The sequence below is a fragment of the Mirounga angustirostris genome, unplaced genomic scaffold (genome assembly GCF_029215605.1).
Source record: "Mirounga angustirostris isolate CCGP_5_RB_7025 unplaced genomic scaffold, mMirAng1.0.hap1 SCAF_11, whole genome shotgun sequence".
Classification (NCBI taxonomy): domain Eukaryota; kingdom Metazoa; phylum Chordata; class Mammalia; order Carnivora; family Phocidae; genus Mirounga; species Mirounga angustirostris.
This window is the reverse complement of record NW_026991719.1, coordinates 71054904-71067824: the sequence shown is the minus strand read 5'-3', so window position 1 is coordinate 71067824 and position 12921 is coordinate 71054904. Positions and strand designations below refer to the sequence as shown.

The 12921-nt window shown below is 39.7% G+C and overlaps 1 protein-coding gene across 1 annotated transcript; it reads left to right on the top strand.

Annotated features, from left to right (window-relative positions):
* The first annotated feature begins 10823 nt into the window (after positions 1–10823).
* On the top strand, positions 10824–11266 carry LOC123861192 (cytochrome c oxidase subunit NDUFA4-like). The gene has a single exon (XM_045900084.2). The coding sequence runs from the start codon at positions 10860–10862 to the stop codon at positions 11106–11108; it is 249 nt and encodes an 82-aa protein (XP_045756040.1). The 5' UTR covers positions 10824–10859; the 3' UTR covers positions 11109–11266.
* The last annotated feature ends 1655 nt before the right edge of the window (positions 11267–12921 follow it).

Below are 12921 nucleotides of genomic sequence, written 5' to 3'. Positions count from 1 at the left end.
TTAAATATTTAGGAAAAAATGAGAAAAGCAAAAAAGAGGTAGATGAAACAAGTGAGGCAAATCTTGATAATAATAGAGCCTGGTGATGGGCATATGAGGATCCATTGTACTATTTTCTATTTTTTTATTTGAAATTTGACATTTAAAAATTTAAAACTACAGAAAGTTACACTTTCAGGTATGATAAATTAAGACCCTACCTAACAACTCTCCACCTCCACCCCACTGTATAAAATAATTATAAAACCTGGGTATACAACAAAGAACATGAATGTACTGGAGAGTGAAGATAAGTGTCTGCTGGGTTTGCAGTACAAGTTCACTTGGAGGAGGGGTGACAACTAAATACCTAAGCTGAGGTTTTTAGCCTGAGGCTAGCTGCAGTCTACAACTGGCTAGAATTCATCCAGAAAAAACCAAACCAAACCAAACCAAAACAAAACAAAACAAAAACAAAAACAAAAAACAAAAAACAAAAAACAAGCAATCTCTCTTTGGCCTATAAAACATGAAAACTGAACCCAGGAAAATGTGAGTGCTGAAGAGGATGGAGGAATCCTACAAGGAAAAGAACCATATAGCAGATCCCCAAGCTCTGTCCACCCACAGTTCTGACTGACCTCAGAATTAGGCATGTATGGGAGAGCCTAAAACCATCTCAGCTAAAGACCATCTTCACTCTAGACAAGAGATTGCAAACTGACAACTCATGGGTAATCCCTACATGCAGACACATTTAAATCCAATCTGAACTGACTTTGAAGTTTGAAGTTCAAGCCTAACCCTCACTTAAAAAAAAAAAAAATCACCTGCTAAAACAAAGGAAACAGCATTCATTATGGAAAAATAACAGAATCCAGAATCTCCACAACTCAACATTCAAAATAGAAAATAAATAAATAAATAAATAAATAAATAAATTCAAGTAAGTTGATATATAGTGTAATATAGAAAGTGATGAACAACAAATTAAGCCTAGGGGCAGCACAAGAAGAGAAATAATAATAAAGATTAGAGCAGAAATAAATGACATAGAAAAAACAAAAGAACCCAGTAGAACAGATCAATGAAACCAGGAGTTGGTTCTTTGAAAGATTAATAAAATTGATAAACCCCTAGCCAGACTTACCAAAAAGAAAAGAGAAAGTACCCAAATAAATAAAATCACCAATGAGAGAGGAGAAATCACAACCAACCACAGAAATAGAAACAATTATAAAAGAATGTTATGAAAAAATATATGCCAACAAATTCGGCAATCTGGAAGAAATACATAAATTTCTAGAAACATTCAAACTATCAAAACTGAAATAGAAAGAAATAGAAAACTTAAACAAACTGATAACTAGCAAAGAAATTGAATCAGTAATCAAAAATTTCCCAACAAACAAAAGCCCAGGGCCAGATGGCTGCCCACGGGACTTCTACCAAGCATTTAAAGAAGCGTTAATACCTATTCTCAAACTGTTTCAAAAACTAGAAATTGAAGAAAACTTCCAAATTCATTCTATGAGACCAGCATTATCTTGATTCCAAAATCAGACAAAGATTCCACTAAAGAAAAGAATTACAGGCCAATATCCCTGATGAATATGGGTGTAAAAATTCTCAACAAGATACTAGCAAATCGAATCCAACAGTACATTAAAAGAATCATTCACCACGACCAAGTGGAATTTATTCCTGGGCTGTAAGTATGGTTTAATATTCATAAATCAATCAATGTGATACATTACATTAATAAAAGAAAGGATAAGAAGCATATGGTCCTCTTAATAGATGCAGAAAAAGTATTTGCCAAAGTACAAAGCATCCATTTTTGATTAAAAACCTCAACAAAGTAGGGATAGAAGGAACATATCTCAACATCATAAAGGTCATATACGAAGGACCCACAGCTAATATCATCTTCAATGGGGAAAAACTGAGAGCTTTTCCTCTAAGGTCAGGAACAAGACAGGGATGTCCACTCTCACCACTGTTATTTAACATAGTACTGGAAGTCCTAGCCTCAACAATCAGGCAACAATAAAAAATAAACAACATCCAAATAGGCAAGGAAGAAGTCAAACTTTCACTATTTGCAGATGACATGATACTCCATGTAAAAACCCAAAAGACTCCACCAAAAAATTGCTAGAACTGATTCACGAATTCAGTCAAGTTGTAGGATACAGAATCAAATATACAGAAATCTGTTGCATTTCTATATACTAATAATGAAACAGAAGAAACAGAAATCAAGGAATTGATCCCATTTACAATTGCACCAAAAAACATAAGATACCTAGGAATAAACCTAACTAAAGAGGTAAAAGATATATACTCTGAAAACTAGAACATTTATGAAAGAAATCGAAGGTGACACAAAGAAATGGAAACACATTGCATGCTCATGGATTGGAAGAACAAATATTATTAAAATGTCTATGCTACCCAAAGCAATCTGCACATTTAATGCAATCCCCATCAAAATACCACCTGCATTTCTCATAATGAGAACAAATAATCCTCAAATTTATTTTTTTTGGATGACAAAAATATTTTTTTATTTTATTATGTTATATTAATCACCATACATTACATCATTAGTTTTTGATGTAGTGTTCCATGATTCATTGTTTGCATATAACACCCAGTGCTCCATTCATTCAAATAATCCTCAAATTTATATGAAACCACAAAGGACCCTGAGTAGCCAAAGCAATCTTCAAAAAGAAAAGCAAAGCTGGAGGTATCATAATTCCAGACTTCAAACTCAATTACAAAGCTGTAATGATCAAAATAATATGGTACTGGCACAAAAACTGACACATAGATCAATGGAACAGAATAGAGAACCCAGAAATGGACCCACAACCATATGGTCAACTAATCTTCAACAAAGCAGGAAAGAATATCCCATGGAAAAAAGACAGTCTCTTCAATAAATGGTGCTGGGATAACTGGACTGCCACATGCAGAAGAAAGAAACTGGACCACTTTCTTACACCACACACAAAAATAAATTCAAAATGGATGAAAGACCTAAATGTGAAATAGGGAAACCATGAAAATCCTAGAGCAGAACACAGACAACAACTTCTTTGACACTGGTCATAGCAACTTCTTTCTAGACATGTCTCTGGAGGCAAGGGAAACAAAAGCAAAAATGAACTCCTGGGACTTCATCAAGATAAAAAAGCTTCCACACAGTGAAGCAAACAAACAAAACTAAAAGGCAACCTTCACAATGTGAAAAGATATTTGCAAATAACCTATCTGATAAAGTGTTAGTATCCAAAATATATAAGGAACTTATCAAACTCAACACCCAAAAAACAAATACTCCAGTTAAGAAATGGGCAGAACACAAGAATAGACATTTTTCCAAAGAAGACATACAGATGGTTAACAGACACATGAAACGATTCTCAACATCACTCATCATCAGAGAAATACAAATCAAAATTACAATGAGATATCATCTCACACCTGTGAGGATGGCTAAACTGAACACAGGGAACAACAGACGTTGGTGAAATTGCAGTGAAAAGAGAACCCTCTTACACTGTTGATGGGAATGCAAACTGGTACAGCCACTCTGGAAAACACTATGGAGTTTCTTCAAAAAGTTAAAATTGTAATTACCCTATGATCCAGCAATTGCACTACTAGGTATTTATCCAAGGGATACAAAAATACCGATTCAAAGGAATACATGCTCCCCGATGTTTAGAGCACCATTATCACTAGTAGCCAAATTATGGAAAGAGTCCACATGTTCATCAAGTAATGAATGGATAAAGAAGATGTGTTATATATATACACTGGAATATTACTCACCCATAAAAACAATGAAATCTTGCCATTTACAACAATGTGGGTGGAGCTAGAGTGTATTATGCTAAGTGAAATAAGTCAGAGAAAGAAAAATACCATATAATTTCACTTATATGTGGAATTTAAAAAACAAAGCAGATGAACATAGGGGAGAAAAAGAGAGAGGCAAACCAAAAAACAGACTCTTAACTATAGAGAAAAAAACTGAGGGTTGTTGGAGGGGAAGTGGGCAGGGGGATGGGTTAAATGGGTGAGGAGTATTGAGGAGGGCACTTGTGATGAGCACTGGAGGTTATATGTAAGTGATGAATCACTAAATTCTACTCCTGAAACTAACATTACACTATATATCAACTTACTTGAATTTATTTATTTATTTATTTATTTATTTATTTAAAGATTTTATTTATTTATTTGACAGAGAGAGACACAGCCAGAGAGGGAACACAAGCAGGGGGAGTGGGAGAGGGAGAAGCAGGCTTCCCCGTGGATCAGGGAGCCCGATGCGGGGCTCGATCCCAGGACTCTGGGATCATGACTGAGCCGAAGGCAGATGCTTAACGACTGAGCCACCCAGGTGCCCCAACTTACTTGAATTTAAATAAAAACTGAAACAAACAAAAAGAATATAATGAGAAGCCCTTAAAGGATGTAATGTTAATTATGCAATTGAAAAATTAGTACTGAGTCCCTGAGTTGGGAGTAAAGGCTATATTTTTTTATGTCTTCATTCACTCACCAACCAAAAAGTGTAGGCTCTTGCCCATTCCACACCCTTTTTGGAACCTGGCAAGTTCTAGCTGGCAATGGAGTGGAGAGAGGTGCTGTGGGTATAACCCAGAGGCAACATTGATGTTCTTGGGAGGGCTTCCTTAAAATCTCACTTCTGTCCTCTTCTCCATTACCTACCTCATAAATTGCCCTACTATACTGAACCCACCTTGAATAATTACCTTTTAAAAATTTGTCACTAAATAAAAGAAACTAGAAGAACTGACAAAACTAATAAGCCATGTTAAAAACATTCTTCTTGGGGCGCCTGGGTGGCTCAGTTGGTTAAGCGACTGCCTTCGGCTCAGGTCATGATCCTGGAGTCCCGGGATCGAGTCCCGCATCGGGCTCCCTGCTCGGCAGGGAGCCTGCTTCTCCCTCTGACCCTCCCCCCTCTCATGTGCTCTCTGTCTCTCTCATTCTCTCTGTCTCAAATAAATAAATAAAATCTTAAAAAAAAAAAAAATTCTTCTTGAAATTAATGTGTTTACTCTTTGGCAAAAATGTAAATATTTTTAATACCCTTAAGTCTTCTTCCTTTAACTTTGTTTTCTACCATATTGCACAAGTTTTCTGTTCTAAAAATATATAGAGAATGAAGCCAATGAACTCTGCAACTGGAAATGAGGGAACATTTACCTAAGAAGCAGAAAGTACCCACACTGTTTCTAAATTTGAATATATTTAGTATTAGATCCAAGTAGACAGTAAGTATATCTAAACTAAATACTTTCAGTAAATATATTAAACATGTAATAAATGTCAATAGATAAATATAATTTTCAAAATCACAATATTCCACTGTTAAAAAGAAAACCATAGGCCCAAGATGGAGTCACTTATGTTAGGCCAAGTCACCAAACAAGGGCTTAATACTTAATTTAATTGCAGTTTCAACTTCCCCCAGAAATGTAGTGTCAACAGGTCAGTACCTAAGAGCTAATCTACCACCTGGACCCGCTCTATCCCCTACCACCCCCAAGAAAGATGAGGTAATCTGCATGATAAGATCCCTGCTCTTCCCCCTAAGGGAAGGTCACCTTGCCAGAAAGAAAGATCCTTTCTTTTTTTTTGCTAATAACTTCTTGCCCCAGCCTCCTTTTCATAAAAACCTTCCATTTTATACAACTCCGCAGAGCATCTCTCTATATGCTAAATGGGATGCTGCCCTATTCATGAATCACTTAATAAAGCCAATTAGATCATCAAACTTAATTGGCTGAATTTTGTTTTTTAAACACCACTGTGTTTGTAAAGATAATTGTTAGGAATTTTCTTCATTATTTTGAGTTTTAAAGATTTTATGTTCTTTGCTGCTAATGTACTTGCAATCGTTTTTGAACAAAGAATTAAGTTAAACCACTCACATTACAGTTATATCTTTTCTTTAAAACTGTGTAAGCTCTGGGGTGCCTGGGTGGCTCAGTCATTAGGTGTCTGCCTTCAGCTCAGGTCATGATCCCAGGGTCCTGGGATCAAGCCCTGCATCAGGCTCCCTCCTCGGTGGGAAGCCTGCTTCTCCCTCTCCCACTCCCCTGCTTGTGTTCCCTCTCTGGCTGTCTCTCTCTGTCAAATAAATAAATAAAATCTTTAAAAAATTTTGTGTAAGCTCCAAGAAGGTAAGGACTGTGGTTTTCCTGGTTCATTGTTGTATCTCCAGCATGTTACAGTTCTTGACACATGGCAAGGGTTCAATAAATGCTTGTTAAATGAATAACACCACACAATTTTAATGGGATAGCTATAATTGTTTGTATTTAGAATGTGACTTCTTAAAAGCAGGGTCTGTGGTTTTTAGGGTCTCTAGTGTATCTAACCTTATGCACATATGAGCACCCACTATCACTTTTAGGCTGTGGAATGCTGGTAAATATGTGTGGTGTAAATCTCCCACCAAGGTTGGTTTCAAGCTACCAACCTGATATTTCTGAACATGGAGCTGGGAATAGATGTGCTTGTTGTCTCTCAGGAACCAGTAAGTACTGGCTCCAGCATATCACATTTGGATATTGAAACCTCCAAATTGTAGATTTAATATTATCCCCTCCCAAAACAATCCTGAGCAAGCCTGGCATTTTACCAGGAGCTCTATTTCCACTAGAAGATGGGAGTCTGTAATTAGTATTGTTGCTATATTCTAGTAGTTTTCAAAGTAAAGTCCCAAGACCAGCAGCATCAGTATTACATGGGAACTTTCAACAAAATTCCAAGGCAAATTATTAGTCCCCACCCTAGGCCTATTTATCTAATCAGGAATTCTGGGGATTAGTGAAATCCATTTTTTAAACCCTCCAGGTGATTCTGATATTCAAGTTTGAGAACAACTGCCCTAATCCAATAGTCAGGCCGGAAACAAGCTCCTCATGCACCTGCATTTTCAACCAGGTGCAATCTTTCCCACCTATACCCACATGTAATTTCGGTCACTTTGACTTAATTTCTGCCCCTTTCAATGAACTTTAGTCCACTTATCTGAAAGGATTAGTGTTTTTGCCTGAACCACAAATAAAACACTTGAGAATTAGATACAGATGCCAGCAGAAATGGAAACAGTTACCTATACCAAGGACAACAATATTAGTCTTCTTAGCCCAGTTGCAACTCCTTTTCCTGTATCCTTCCAATAAACTTCTATTCTACACTCCACAGATTTTGGCTCTAGGTTGAAATGTCTGGAAAACTTAGACAAACATGATAGTATTTTTTTCTGTTGCCTACTTTTTCATACAAATCCTCTAAACAGGTAATTTAGGTATGATTTTATTTTTGAGAGCCTCTAAAACAAAATGTAGGCTTAAAAAGGATTCCCTAAAGCAGCTGTAGAAAGATTAAAATATAATGAAGCTGTGTCTCCAATGATGATTTTATTAGTTGTCATACTATTCAAGCACTAAATCCTGGGACATCTTCCTAGAAAAGGCACTTCTCAGGAGCTTCTTCTTTATCCTGTCCAGGTCTACCATAGATATATAGGATATATGCTAACAGGATGTATAAATACAAAGCACTAAAAAAAGAGAAAATAAGATATTTAAAATAAGACAAAGATATATTTTAAATCACCAGAATCCACAAACAATAACATAAATTAGTAAAAGTGTTCAGTTCTGAGATGTGAAAGAAATTAAGGGTATATTAAAAGACACTGAATTTTAATGTAAGTTTAAAAATGTCAGTAAAGGATCTAAGATGGAGGACTCTAGGCTCATCTAGTCCTTCAAACACAACTAGATAACTATCAAATCATTCGAAGTACCCCAGAAATCAACCTGAAGACTGACAGAGCAAACTCCACATCTAAAGGGAGAGAAGAAGACACATAGAAGAAAGTAAGAAGTGTGGAGACATGGTTTAAAGGAGAGATTGCAGGTGCTGAGGAGGTACAGGAGCCATGGTCACAGAGAAGGGTGAGAAAGACAGGAGCACAGAGGGAAGTGCACAAGGAGAGCATTTCCCCAAAGCCAATGGCTGGGAAAACAAGAGGGGCTGATTTTTGTGAGTTCTTGCAACTAGCAGGGCTTAAAGACTGGAGTTTTAAAGATCAGCAGGCTTAGCTAGGATAGAGCTCTGTAGGTGCTGCCCTACTCCTGGAGAGAAGGCAGGCAAACAACCCAAGGGCAGAAGGCCTGGAAACAACAATTTGAAGAGTGCTTGGGGCACAAAGTGGGGAGATTTTTTTTTTGCTCTTCTTGGAGCTTGTCCCTGAGAGACAGAGTTCAGGGAGACACTGCTTTGGGGACATTTCTTTAACCACCCCTCAGCATAAACACAGCTCATCTCCAACACTGACTGCCTGACTTGCTTACACCAAGTCCCACACCCCTGTGCTCTGGCATGACAGCCCATTTTGGTCAAGCTTGTCTCAGTCCCAGCATGGTGGGACCCTCCCCAGAAGACCAGCACAGGCCCCTGCCCACACCATGTCCCTAAAGCCTAGAGTTTCAGAAGGCTACAGGCTTGGTTGGGTTAGAGCCCGGGGGGCACTATGCTGCTCCTGGAGAGAAGGCAGGCAAACAACTGGAGGCAGACAGTACTGAAACAGCAATCTGAAAAATGCCTGTGACACACAGTGCAGAAAATTACTCCCTCTTCTCAGAGTGCTTCCCTGAGAGGCAGCGTGCACAGAGATGTCTCTCCAGATGCCTCTCCTCTCCTACAAAGGAGCTTGCTGGCACCACTTCCCTCCCTCACCCCTTAGCATAAACCTGGAGTAAGCAGTATGGCTCCTACATTGGTTGCCTAGCCTGCTTACATCAAGTCCCACAACCCTGTGCTCTGGTGGTACATCCTTCTCGGTCAAGCTAGCCTCAGTTCCAGTGCAATGGGTCCCTTTCCCAGAAGACCAGCAGTAATCCCTGCTGACACCACATCTCCTGACCAGAGAGTTCTACAGGGCTTCAGTTCTGGTGGAAATAGTATCAGGTCTCATTTAACAAGCAGACCAGAGCACACCTAGTTAAAATCACCACATTCTGGCAAAGGACCAAACACTGCCCACTGCAGGTAAAAAGAGCCTTTGTAGATGAGTGGTGTGAAAAATAGAGCAGCCAAAACACAGCAGCAGAGTGCACACAATACACACCAGAGACACTCCCAGAAGCACCAAGCTCTGGACATTATATGACCTCTTCTTCATAAAGAAATCTAACACACAGAAAAAGGCTGTTCACAGAAAAAGGCAGAGACTTAGACAAAATGCCAAGATCAAGGAATTCATCCCAATGAAAGAACAAGAAAAGACCATGGCCAGAAATCTAAGTGAAACAGATATAAGTAATATGCCTGATGGAAAATTTAAAGCAACAATCATAAGGATGTCGACTGGGCTTGAGAAAAGAATGGAAGACTTCAGGGAGGCCCTTACCCCAGAGATAAAAGAATTAAAAAACAATGAGTCTGAAATGAAAACTGCAATAACTGAAATTGGAAACATACTTGATGCAATGAATGCAAGGCTGCAAGACACAGAGGAATAAGTAAGTGATACAGAAGACAAAACAATGGAAAACAATGAAACTGAAGAAAAGAGAGAAAGAAGCATGGAACACAAGAATAGACTTAGGGAACTCAGTGACTCCATCAAATGTAATAATATTCATATTATAGGAGTCCCAGAATAAGAAGAGAAAATGGGGCAGCAAATCTATTTGAGAAAATAATAGCTGGAAACTTCCCTAATCTGGGGAAGGAAACAGGCATCCAGATCCTGAGGCTCAGAGAACTCCCATCAAAATCAGTAAAAGCTGGGAGAGAAGAGCTAAGATGGCAGTACTGTAGGAGAACCCTAGGTTTGCCTGGTCCCTTGAACACTCTAGATAGCTATTAAATCATTCTGAATACCCAAGAAATCGACCTGAGAATTGATAGAACAAACTGCACAATTGGAGAGAAGAGGCCATATTGAGGAAGGTAGGAGGTGCAGAGATGTGGTTTGGGGGAAAGACTGACCGCCGGTGCTGTGGAGGGGAGGGAGCCCTGGACATGGAGAAAAGTGAGAGAGAGTGGAGTGCACATGGACACACACAAGAAGAACACTTCCCCAAAACTATTGTCTGGGAAAATAAGAAGGGCTGATTTTCGAGTTTTTACAACCAGCAGGGCACAAAGACTGGAGTTTTAGAGGTCCCTGGGTTTGCCTGGGATAGAGATCAGAGGACACTGCCCTACTCCTGGAGAGGAGGCAGGCAAGCACCACAGGGCAGACTGCACAATCTGAAGATTGCCTAAGATGCATAGGGAGAGACTATTCATACTTTTTGGAGCACCTATGTGAGAAGTGACATTGCCTCTCTAGGGACAAAAGAACAGTCGGGTGTCATTTCCCTCCCCCACCCCTCAGCATAGGTGCAGAGACACCTGCTGAAGGCATCTAAATGGGACACAGGCTGTTTAGCCTGCTATGTTCCAAATCCCCTGCTCCTGTGCTCTGGGGTGACTGGATCAAACCTGCATCAGTCCCAGGGCAGTGAAACCCTTCCCAGAGGACCAGTGCAGGTCCCTGCCACACCGGGTCCCTGATGTTTGGAATTTTAAAAATCAGAATGAGTGGCTAAGATAGAGCCCAAGGTGCACTGTGCTGCTCCGGGCAGGCAAGCAACCCAGAGACAATGTGAAAACAGCGATCCTAAAAATGCCCGGGATGCACAAGGGGAAGTTATTTGCTCCTCTAAAAGTGGTTCCCTGAGAGCTTTAAAAACAGACTCCCCGGCCCAGGAGTTCCACGTTTGGTTTTTTCTTCTCCTGGACAGGAGGCCTCTGCCACAACCATGTTACACCAGATCATTGGTCAGGCCAAGAAGCATCCGAGCTTGATCCCCCTCCTCGTATTTATCGGGGCAAGAGGTACTGGAGCAGCACTGTATGTCTTGCGCCTGGCATTGTTCAATCCAGATGTCAGTTGGGATAGGAAGAATAACCCAGAACCCTGGAACAAACTGGGTCCCAATGATCAATACAGGTTCTACTCAGTAAATGTAGATTACAGCAAACTGAGGAAAGAAGGTCCAGACTTCTAAATAAAACATTTCACTATAAAGGTGCTTAGAATGAAGGTCTTCCAGAAGCCATCTGTGCAATTTTCCACTTAGCAGGAAATATTTCCCCTCTAAATGCACGAAATCATGTTGGTGTATTGTGTTGGGGCTTTCACTGAATAATAAATATCTGAAACTTGGAAAAAAAAAAACAAACAGACTCCCCTCCCTGGGAACAAAGGAGCTGGCTGGAACCATTTCCCTCATCCACACCTCAGCATAAACCAACTTAGTAAACAGCACACCACCAACACTGCTGCCTAACTTGCTTACACCAAGTCCCACCATTCTGTGTTCTGCTGGTACTGCTTTTCTTGGGCAAGTGTGACTAAAAACCCATGCAGTGGGCCCTTTTCCCAGAGACCAGAAAAAACCCCTGCATGTACCATGTCTATTGACCACAGAATTCTGCAAAGCTTCAGTTCTAGTGGAAATAACATAAAGTCTCCTTTAACGAGCAGACCAGAACACACCTAAAAAATCACCACACTCTGGCCATGGTCCAAACACTTCCCAATGCAGGCAATGAGAACCTCTACAGACGACTGACCTGAGGGATACAGCAGCCAAAACAGAGTAGGAGAGTGCACACAGGACCCACCAGAGACACTCCCTGAAGAGCCAGGCCCTGGACACTATATGATCTCTTTTTAATAAAGCCATAACTCTCAGGATCAGGAAACATAACAGGCATTTCTAACTTACAGAAAAAGACACAGACCTAGACATAATGCCAAGACTGAGGAATTCATCCCAAAAGAAAGAAGAAAAGGTCATGACCAGGGATATAATCAAAACAGATATTAGTAATATGCCTGATCCAGAATTTAAAGCAACAATCATAAGGATACTAGTGGGCTTGAGAAAAGCATGGAAGACATCAGGGAGACTCTTACTGCAGATATAAAAGAGCTAAAAAAGAAAATCAGGCTGAAATGAAAACTGCAATAACTAATATTCAAAACCAACTGGATGTAAAGACCACAGGGAAGGAAGAAGTAGAAGAACAGATAAGTGATATACAATAAACAATTATGGAAAATAATGAAGCTGAACAAAAGAGAGAAAAGAAAATATTGGATCATGAGACTACACTTAGGAAACTCAGTGATTCCATCAAATGTGACAACATTTGTATCATAGGAGTCCCAGGACAAGAAGAGAGAGAAAAGAGGAAGAAGGTTTATTTGAGGAAACTATGGCTGATAACTTCCCTAATCTGGAGAATGAAACATACATCCAAATCCAGGGGGCGCAGAGAAATCCCATCAAAATCAACAAAATCAGGTCAACACCAAGACATATTGTAGTTAAATTTGCAAACTATAGTGATAAAGAAAACTCCTAAAATCACCAAGACAAAAGAAGTCCCTAACTTACAAGGGAAGACACATAAGGCTAGCAGCAAATCTCTCTACAGAAACATGGCAAGCCAGAAAGAAGTGGCATGATATATTCAACATGCTGAGCAGGAAAAATATGCAGCCAAGAATACTCTATCCAGCAGGCTATCATTCAGAATAGGAGAGATAAAGAGTTTCCCAGACAAATGAAAATTAAGGGAGTTCTTTTTTTTGTAAGATTTTATTTATTTATTTGAGAGAGAGAATGAGAGAGAGCACATGAGAGGGAGGAGGGTCAGAGGGAGAAGCAGACTGCCTGCTGAGCAGGGAGCCTGATGCGGGACTCGATCCAGGGACTCCAGGATCATGACCCGAGCCTAAGGCAGTCGCTTAACCAACTGAGCCACCCAGGCGCCCATTAAGGGAGTTCTTTACCACTAAACCAGTCCTGC